Below are 11292 nucleotides of genomic sequence, written 5' to 3' on the forward strand. Positions count from 1 at the left end.
TAAAGCGACCTTACTTCCTTAGAACTACATGCCCCCATAAAAGTGAGCCTGAGGCTGATTTATATAGTGATCACTAGTTTGTATGGATTTGATATCGATAGTTCTACTCCGATGGCAAGGATAGGACGGCTCTCCCCAACGTGGGTTGTACATTGGACTCCATGTAGCTCACATGGTTTATGTCGGTTATAGGATATCCCAGTGTGTGTTTCCTTGTGTCTATAGTGAATGGTGAAGTGATTTGAAAGTGGAATTGTGAAAGTTATTCTTTCGAAAGATTTAAATGATATTTACATTATGAGAATTGATATTCTCGACGAACTGAAAGTGATTGACAAATTATATAATGACTCACATATGTTATTGTACTTATTTCATCCTCTCATGATTATGATGATTTTCTTCGGGCTATGTGAGTCTTTCATACATCCTGCATATTTCTTATAAATATTTATGATGATGATGTTTATACAGCTGCATACACCTCTATATACTCGGTTCCTTTCCATGGTACTGACCCATATCTTCGGATGTGGGCTATATTTTTCCAAAATGTAGGTTCAGGTGGTCAATTATAGGTTCGATAGTAATTCTTCGGGCACGCTGTTCTATATCCTCTGTTGTGGTGAATCCTCATGTTCCGAGGACGTGATGTTTGATGTTTTGTATGAAGAGTAAAAACAAAAGATTTAACATGGAAACCCCCTTTCTCAAGGAAGGAAAAACCACAAATTTCCCTCAAAAGTACCAACAAAATCCACTATAATCGACCTTTTGGTTACAGACACAATATCAGCCTAACTCGAGGCTCTTTTCAGTTGTAGTAACCTTCCACAAAACTCATCTTGGCAACTCTTCCAAGGACCCTCTTCACTGATTAACTCTACTCAACCACAAACTTAGGCAACTCTACCTAAGCACTCTCAAGCAACTACAAAGAAAACTCTACTCGTATAACATGAGTAGTACAGTTAAAATCAACATTCAAGAGCACTTACTTACTTTTTAAGCATATTACAATGATAAGAACATAAGAAATGCTTGAGCAATCACAAAATGGAGTTTTTGCTACCTCACTTCACTCTTTTTCTCTATGCAAAAACTAATAGATGAATAAGCCTTTTTTTCGTATTATAGTTTGGTGATGATCCGGGTTGAATTATCATTAGACCAAGTGTCCAATTCAGTACAAATAGCACCTACAAGCTTGTTACACAAGAGGAAAATACAATGCAGAAATGCGTTTCGGTTGTACTTTACCATGAACATCAATGGACCTGGTCCCTTGCAGTTAGGTGCTCATCATCAAAACTACATGTAGAAATTTCCCCCCTATATTGTTCCATGAACATCCAGGGACTTGGTCCCTTGAAATTTGCTGCTCATCATCAAAACTACATATAGGAATTTCCCCTATTTTTGATGATGAAAAAACAACTATACAACTTTTACCACATCCATTATATTTAATAAATGTGATTACCACTCTGGAGATGAATGTTCCCCCTCTCATCATGTGTCCACCATTATGCAACCCAGGGACTTTGTCCTTTGTTGTTATTTAATGCAAAAAAACTCTAATTTCTTCCCTCTGTCATCATACACTATCATTTAGTGCATTTGAATACTCCCCATATTAATGTGCCTTACCAAACTTCTTCTTAGCACATTATATGGTACCTGGGCCCTTCACATCACACTCATCACTCTCGGGCCTTTCACATGAAGTCGGTAGTCTCCCATTTGGCATTATTGAAAAGGATTAATAGTAAACCAAGACTAAAGATAAGTACAACCTAATGAACTTAGGGCCACTAGGGAAACACTATCATGTAAAATAATTTTAAATGAGAGAATAGGTCAAGCACACACATCTGAATTTATTCATTATTAAGCAGTTAAGTACAAAATTAGTGTATTAAAACAATCAACAAAAAAATAATTATCCATAAAAGCCACATAATAACAAGGAGTGGAACTAACGCATGGTTGAGTAAGAGGATAAGGATAGCAAGACTCAGTATGAGGGAGACTTTGTGATAGGGACTTAATCAACATTTCTATTCTAGCATTTTCAGCAGCATGGGCATCCAATAACTACTTAGTAAGTTTCTTCCATCTCATTTAATTCATTAACTTCACTAGTCAGTTTTTCCACTTTGACATGGATTTCTGCATTTTCTGATATCAGTGCTTTAGAAACACCTGGTCCCTCAGAAGCTAGCTTCTGATTTTTCAACTTAAATGCATTATCTCGACATCTTTTGCATCTAACTTGATCCTAACTACCTCCCTTTATTTGTTGAGGCTTACTTGAGAAGCCAAAAGTTAAGATACTTGGGATACAATTCCTATTTTTTCCATGCTCTCATTTTTACCAAAGTAGTTAGATTGAACTTTTGTTTGGCTATTCCAGGGATTCCTCTAGTCGTAACCACTCCAAAATAATAAGAGAGCGTATTCCAAAAGTACCTATAGGGCAATTGTTTTCTCCTTTTTTTTCTCTAGAATTACTTTCTTTATGTGTTCAATCGTAAGAGCAGGTGGGCTGATCAGTTAAAAATTACTCAATCATTCTATCAAGAACAGATCAGCCCCAGATTCCATGTTAGCCTTCCCAGACCTTGGATATAAGAATTTGTTGATGAATTCATTTACTAGCTGGAACTCACATGTCAAGAAATTTTTTTTCACAGATGTTGTAGATGTTCCACCCACCTTAGAGGAGTTGATCAAAAATTCAGTTTGGGACTGCTACTTTATTGAATTCCTATCTTTAATAACTTGTACATTTAAGATTTTCCCTGTTCTTCTTCTTTAAAATAGATAAACTTTCCTTGGACCTGGGTAAACAAGCTTATCCCATCTATAAGAAGTCCATGGTGTAGTAAAATTTGCTGACCTTATTTCCAAAGACCATGGGGGATGATTTCTCAAACAAGTGTAACCAAACTTGATGCTTGGCATATTCAACCAATTGAATCATCCCAAGATTCTCATACATTTTTGGATCAACCACTCATCCTGGTAGGATTCTCTGTATTTTTTGTATTTTATTTCTTTGTTTTCTATCCACATTCTTTTCTCTTTTCTCCTATTTGGTTCTCTTAGGACTAATACTTACATCTTTAATAGTAGTTTTTTTCTCTTAGGACTAGATCCCTTAGATATTTGCTTTATTTTTGTTATTATATGTTTTCGCCTCATCTCAGTAGGACTACCAAATTTTGAACTGGAGGACCTAGTCCCTCCAGCAATATCAACTTTCATCTTTCTTTTCTCGATTTCTTCAGTAACTTCTATAGCAATATCTTTATCCTTTCCAATCTTAACCACATCAGTGATTTCTTTCTTTGCAACTGAAGCAACTTTCCCATGTCTTCTTTGTTAAGTGATAGACAACTTACTACCCCCAATAGCATCAGCTAGTAATCTCTTTTTAGATCTTTTGGTAGACCAGTATTTAGAGACTTTTACCCCAAAGTTCACCACATTTTTCTTGCCTCTACTTCCTTTTTGTTTCTTCACAGCCAATCTCAAGAGAAATATATCCTCGACCTACTTATCCCCTTTATTTGGAGTTGATAATACTTTATCCACTTCATTTATTCTCTAATTACCTGATCTTCCTCAGTAACTGAGGTGTCAAATGCAAGCAAAAATAAATTTTCAATCACCTGGTTCTCATTGTAAGAAAGATCATCCCTTTTAACTGGTATTTCTTCACCAAATAATTGAGAAAAAAATTAGGTTTAAAGTTAAGGAAGTAGGAGAACCATGTACTTGAGAAATTTCAGAAAATTCATCTTTGTTTGGTTCATCAATTAAAATAGGGTTTTGAGATTCTTCAGGTGGTTTTGGGACTTCTAGGAAATAAGGAATTTTGGGTTGAGAAGATTTTTGGTTAACGTGAGAGCCAAGACTTTAACTTGAATTCTATACAATGGATGGTTGACCATAACTTTCTATAGTAGAGGAGAATTTTGTGGGAACGATAACATTTATAGATTTTTTATTTTCTGACTATGGAAGAGTTAGCTTAGGTTCATGTTGGAACCTCAATAAGGTGTTTGCTTTTGTCAATGATGGATCTTAGTATTCAACTAATCAATGTTCAAGTTGATCATCTGGACATTTATCCACTACGAAGTGTTTAGCTAGGATAGTAGAAGTAGTAATATCAACCATTTTGATTTTGTGAACAAGAGAGTGAGGGAAAGAATCATGTTTGGTTCATAGTAGATGATCAATTTAGTAAGATAAACTAGATTAGTTGAAGAAAAATATGAAAGAGTGTGATTTAGTAAGTATAGAGAAGAAATCATTGTCATTGGAAGATGTTCCTACTGAAATGACTTGTCTGATCCTAATAATTATGACTCTTCATTTTTCATAGGAGTTAATGCCTTATACATAGAGAAGATAAAACACATGGACTTATAGAAAATATTTAAAGATTTCTATAGCATCATATAATGGTACTAACCTGAGAGATAGGATCAGGTCCCTCACTTTATTGAGTGAATTCTCAACTTATATTTTCTTCAACTATTTTTTCCCAAAGCTGCCATAGGTTTATTCCTGTAAGGTTATGATGCTGAGTTAGAACAAACTGTAGTTACCTTATCGAGGATAGTTGCCTCTTAAACATATCTAGTTTCGGAAACTGAAACCAATTCACATGATAGGTCAGGTTAATTTGATCATTTCTTTCTTCAACCTTTTGTCTCTACAAATACTTCTTTATTCAATCCAAAGGATTCCTCTCTTTCAATTAAATTTCAAAATCATTCATACTAGGATAAGCCAAGTACCAGGTCCTTAAAGTAAATATTTCATAATAAGACACCTTCACTTGAAGTGTCTTGAGAAAAAACACAGTCAAACCTTCTAGTATTTATCTTTGCTCTTTCATTGTCACAAAATTATCCCTGACTGCAATCCCCTATCTCATACATAGAATTATGATTACTTATTGGATTTAGGAACATATTTGAGTTTTAGTTCCCAATAGAAAGATAGTGGCGTGATCAAATCCTTCTTGGACCATCTAGGTAGGAAGTTTTCTTCACATTTTTCAAGGGTTTGAAACTATTCATATAGGAATTTTCCTACTTAATGTATTAAGTACTACTCATTTTATCTTTGAGCAAATACTAACATTTTTCTATCAAATGTCCATGTCTTCCACAATGAGTACATATATTCTTGTGACTCCTGTTTTTAGTACCATCGTTAGCTTTCCTTTTTGACCCAAGAGATTGTGATTCTCCTTGATATCCAAGCCCTTTACCATTATTTTCAACTTTAGTGGTCAGCTTAGAAAGGATTTGTGAAGATGTAGTTCATTTACTAGATTTCTTAAGTTCCTCTCTAAGACGAACCAGGTCCCTTTCAAACTCTTCATTTTTACAAAGTGCATTCATAAGGGGTTTTTTATAATCTTTCAATTTCTCTTCAAGATCAATTTGAAGCTTTGAAGCTTCTCTCTTTTCTGTGACATCTAAATCAACTACCTTCTCCAGTTGGCCCATACACAATAGATTTTTAGATTTGAGTTTAGTGACCATTTCTACAGTTTTAGATATTTGGAGGTTTAAGGCAATCAATTCAGGATCTTGATTCTCTACTTTCTTATCTAGAGCAATTTTCTTAGTATTTATTCACATACAGAATCAATCAACACACTAGCAAGCTTCTTTTTCTTTCTTACAGAATAGTTATCTAGATTTTCCTTTATGAAATAATCTGGACTTCAATATTTGTGACACATTTCAACATTTCTTCCTCTTCTTGATAACTTCCCACTAATTTTCATGGTGCTAACAATCCTATTTGCTCAATAGGTAATGTTAGTTTCTTCATCTTCAACCAGATCATATTTAGAAGCCTTCAATGCCAGGGATTTTTCTCTTTTTTGCTTCCTTCTTCTGAAGCCCTTGCTTCTTCTTTAACTTATGAGTCTTTCCATTTCTAATGAGTTCATCCATAGTGAGGGTCTTGAGGTTTATTGCTTCTGCTATGGCATCCAATTTGCTTTCGCAAGACTAGGAAGAACACCAAGAAATTTTCTCACTTGTTTGTACAAGGGAATCAATTCTCTTAAGAAATGAAGCTCATTTGTAATAGAAGTAAACATTGTATGCATTTCTTTAGTTGTTTCTCCGTCTTTCATGGTTGACATGCCCTGAAACCAGGACATGCCGTATGGGCACCTCAAGCACACATGAATCGGACGTTGCTCCAATAACCCATCAACTTCATCACAATGATCATAAGGGTTGGGTGAGTCCTGACCATAAAATAAGATAGTGGAAAACATACCACAACTCATATCTTAACCAATGTCTAACCATTTCATTAGTTTCATCAACAAACCAATATAACCAAGTCCACAGTCATCCACAATACCTTTATACAACTGAAGTTTAGAAATGTATACGTCGGGATAAATCACAGATGATAGACAATCAAATCCAAAAATAAACTAAGTCTAAAGATAGGTGACCAAGGATGAATGTCTTCCAAAGAAAGGAAGCTCAACACTTCAAAGTCAGTGCATGAATTGCTTCGATCGTCTAATCACTACTTAGCAAGAGAAGAAGATACTCTGACCCATATATCACATGGGGACTTAGCATTCGGAGATGCTTAGCAGTTGGAACGCTTGTATTTAACTCAAGGATAGGGATAAACTAGCATCATTATTCAACAACAAGTCAATATATCATAATCAATCGCATTCATTACCTTATACAAATATATAGTAATATCACATGCTAATCAAGGGGAGGAGTCTTATCAACACTTTGGAAGGATTTATTAATCATACATACGATCGAGGAATCCAATCTTCCATACTTATATATTCAAGAATTTCTCATAAGGCATAGGACTTTAATGATATCCACATATCATCAAGTAAGGGACTCTAACCACACATACATCCATTTGAGTGACGGACTCTAACCACTCGCACACATTATATAAGTGAGGGACTCTAACTACTCACACGCATTTAATCAAGTAAGGGACTCAAATCACATGCTCACACATTAGGAAAGGGACTCTAACCTTATGCCATATTAGATAGGGGACTCTAACCCCAATTTCACTAGGCAAGGGACTTTAAACTCAACCATCACAACTATCATTAGCCGACAATGGGACTCTAACACTATGTCTGTCCATCCACATACATTCAATTCCACACAAAAGGACTTTAACCCATTTATCCAATTAAACATTATATATGACCACAAGGTACGCATGGGAGCCTTTATTGCTCAACCATTTCAATAGGCCAATCCCTTAATTAAACTCCTCATAAAATTCAAACTATGGTCCTCAAGACCCATACAAGATATTCACATTTACTTAGCAATTCTATACCACAATTTAGTCCCACAAACAATTCATGTTCATTTTCATATTAGGGACTTTAACCCTCTTCTTATTAATAAAACTATCAAGGTCATCTATTACAGAATACATGGCTCATTTTCCCTTCACAATATCATTTATAAAACAATTAATACATATTGGGGAATTGTCCTAGTTCAAAGCATCATAATCATGTAACTAGACATCTCACTTAGGCATTTTCACATACACCTCTAGTTCATGCCTTTACCAAGGCCAATTTTATGGTAGAAATAATCAAGATTAGGGTTAATCAAGACCCACATGTTAGAATACATACAAAAATCATTCACATGTAAGAACTACCATCAATAACATGAATGAACATAAGTCTACATAGGAATCATCATTATTCATCATTAGGCAACCAAACCTGTTTTAGTTGATTTCAAAAGCACTATGTACACTTACTAATCCAAGTGTGAAATACATGGGTTTTAGAGTTATTTAAGAAGGGGAAGAAATAAAATCCTTAAACAACTTGAATTACTAAGAATATTGACTCCCCTTTTCCTTTTGAAGATCACCTTCCAAATCATAGCCTCCAATCTCATTTCAAGAACCTTTAAAGTGTTTTAGAGTGTTTGAATCTTGTAATTAAGGGCTTAAGAGGCTACAATGACATATAGTAAGGATATTTAGAGTTTTAGGCATGGGAAATGACTACAAGGCCCTTAGTTAAACTCTGTAAAATGACCCCGTCTAGGGGTACGACTCCCCGATACGACTCCCTCAGTAATCGCACCCTAGGGTATTAGTAATACCCTTACTCATACCCTATGCTCCTCCTCGTTCGTCTATACTATTAAGTGTATGAGTGGACACCCTTGAGTCATAACCAAAGGGCATGACTCAACCCCTAACTCATATGCTTCATCCGTATAGAAAATAGTCCACTCAAGTTGAAACTTGACAACATACAATTGAGTAGTATATGACTCGTATACATTGGTTACGACCAAGGGGACGTCATATCTTATAGTATACAGTGTGTTACACTCATGGACTAATCAAGGTATGAGAGAGAGAGGGAAAGATGGGTAAGAACCATATCCATGGGTACAAATCAAGTCCTTAGTCGTGCCCAACTTAGAGACATCAAATGGTGAAGTTTCTGTCATGGTTCAAAGTGTAGGTGTTTTAATTCTCCACTTCTTGGATCATTTTTCCATGAATGAGGGGTAGGAAAACGTAAATGCAAGTTAACATATCAAATCAACCTTTACACAATGTTAAAGCATGAATTCAACAAGGACACAACACACATCATGGTCATCATGAATTCATTCATGTCATTAAATTTTGGACTCAAACCCATACCTTATCAAAACACTTACTCATTACATGGATTAGGGACTTCAACCCATCAACATATCAAGGATATTTGCTCAATTCAATGATTAGGAACTAGGACCCATCATTTACCAAATTCATGAATAAACTTAAGAAACTAGGGACTTAAACCCATCACAATAAAACATGGATTATTTCAAAGCATTAAGGACTTAAATCCATTATCTAACACGACATAAATAATCTCAACGCAATGGGGACTTTAACCCGTTGTCTATGAAAGACCAAAAATCAAATCAAGGAGATCAACACATTCCTTCTTCCCATGTTTCAAGAATAGTAAATAAATGTGGGTACTTGGACTTCATGTCCTCTTCCGCTTCCCAAGTAGCTTCCTCTAACTTTTGGTTCCTCCATAGAACCTTCACCGAAGCCACTTCTTTCTTTTGCAACCAACGAACTTGCCAATCCAAGATTCTTACTGAGATCTGATCATATGACAAAGAGTGCAAAATATCAACATCCCTCAAGGGAACCACCAACGAAGGATCACCAACACACTTTCGCAACATAGAGACATAGAAAACCAAGTAGATAGAGTTCATACTAGAAGGAAACTCCAACTAATAGGCAATATTTCAAACCCTCTTCACTATTAAGTAGGGACCAAAGTACATGGGACTAATCTTCCACTTTTTACAAAACCGCATGACTCCCTTCATAGGAGACACTTTCATGAATACCTAATCGCCAACACTAAAATCTAAGTCCCTATGCCTCACATCGGATAGGACTTTTTGCAACTTTGATCAGTTTTCAACATAGCACGAATCACCTTTACCTTCTCTAAGGCTTTGTGAACTAGATCAGGGCCAAGCAACTTACCTACCATAGAATGTCTCAAAAGGCATCATACCGATACTTGAGTGGTAACTATTATTATAGGAGAACTCTATCAAAGGCAAGTGGTCATACCAACTACCACCATAATCAGTCACATAAGCCAGCAAAATGTCCTCCAACTTTTTAATGGTCCTTTTTGCTTGCCCATATGTTTGCAGATTGAAAGTTGTACTAAGGCACACTCTTTTACCCAAAACCTTTTGAACGACTTCCAAAAGTGGAATGAAAATAAAGGACCACAATTTGAAATGATAGAACTTAGAGCACCATGCAACTTCCAGATCTCCACAAGATACAACTAGCATAATCTTCCTACAAAAAATTAGTCCTCATAGGCAAAAAGTTAGCGGACTTGGTCATTCTATCATCCATGACCCAGATAGAATAACATTGATTCTGGGATCTAGGAAGACCTATAGCAAAATCCATATTAATTGTCTCTCACTTTCATTCAGGTAATGGGATCTCTTGATATAAGCTCTCAGGCCTTATGTGCTTAAATTGCACTTGTTGACACACCATACACTTGGCCATATAGATAGCCATATCCAGCTTCATATTACCCAACCAGTAGAACTCTCTAAGATCATGATACATCTTTGTGGAATCGAGAGGAATGGCATACTGAGATTCATGACCCTCGTCCATGACCCTTTCCCTCAATCTATCAATGTTGGGAACATATAGACTAGCTTTGTAACTTAAGACACCATCACCCCCAATCACAACGTCCGTAACCTTGTGTTGACCCACATTACTCTTGATCATCTTTAAGTCAGGGTCCAATTCTTTCTTTTCCTTTATCTCAACCACAAGAGATGGTTGAGATATCTGAAGTACAAATACACCACCATCCTTGAAATCCAAAAGTAAAACTCAAAGATTATCCAAACGGTGAATGTCCTTCACAAATTCTTGCTTATCTACATGGACCAAACTTCTTTTTGATAATTGGCTAACGACATCGGCAACTATATTTACCTTATCGAGATGGTATTAGAGCCTCATATCATTGTCCTTCAACAGCCTGAGCCACCTTCTTTGACGAAGATTTAACTCTATTTGAGTAAACACACATTGGACGATCTAATGATCGAAAAAGATATCAACATGAGCCCCATATAGGTAATGTCTCCAAATCTTTAATGCAAAGATCACGACTAACTACTCTAAGTCATGGGTAGGGTACTTTTTCTCATGATCATTCAATTCCCTAGAAGCTTAGGCCACCACCCTACTATGTTGCACCAGTACCCAACTAAGACCGACATAGACAGCATCATAATAAACCACAAAACCATCACTACCCTTGACCAAGGTCAAAACTAGAGCCAAAGTCAATTTATTTATAAACTTCTCCAAACTACCCTCACGCATATCGAACCACAAAAACTTGACCTTCTTTGGGGTATATTCGGTCACTGGGGAAACTATAGTAGAAAAACTCTCCATAATTCTTTTATAGTACCCTGCTAGACCCAATAAGCTCTGAATATTTGTCGGAGTCATAGGTCTAGGCCACTTCTTAACATCCACAACCTTTTGGGGATCTACCATAATCCCTTCACTAGAGATGACATAACTGAGAAAATCTGCAACTTTATCTAAAACGCACACTTAAAGTTCTCAACACGACACAGAACTAATCAATATGATCCACCTCCCTCTTTGAAT

At 36.0% G+C, this 11292-nt stretch overlaps 1 protein-coding gene across 1 annotated transcript; it reads right to left on the bottom strand.

Moving 5' to 3' along the window:
* Positions 1-10065: 10065 nt before the first annotated feature.
* On the bottom strand, positions 10066-10583 carry LOC124897977. Its single transcript, XM_047411600.1, has 2 exons — positions 10557-10583; positions 10066-10473 (listed from the first exon to the last, which is right to left on the bottom strand). Exons 1-2 carry the CDS (start codon positions 10581-10583, stop codon positions 10066-10068), a joined length of 435 nt encoding a protein of 144 aa, XP_047267556.1.
* Positions 10584-11292: the final 709 nt, after the last annotated feature.

This window comes from Capsicum annuum, chromosome 4, assembly GCF_002878395.1.
Source record: "Capsicum annuum cultivar UCD-10X-F1 chromosome 4, UCD10Xv1.1, whole genome shotgun sequence".
Classification (NCBI taxonomy): domain Eukaryota; kingdom Viridiplantae; phylum Streptophyta; class Magnoliopsida; order Solanales; family Solanaceae; genus Capsicum; species Capsicum annuum.

What these genes read in the sequence shown, in the direction of transcription:
- LOC124897977 (XM_047411600.1), bottom strand. Translation starts at nt 10,583, where the DNA reads ATGTCGTTAGCCAATTATCAAAAAGAA. An exon ending in TAGCCAATTATCAAAAAGAA is followed by an intron (nt 10,474 to 10,556) that starts GTTTGGTCCATG and finishes TTGGATTTCAAG; the next exon opens with GATGGTGGTGTATTTGTACT.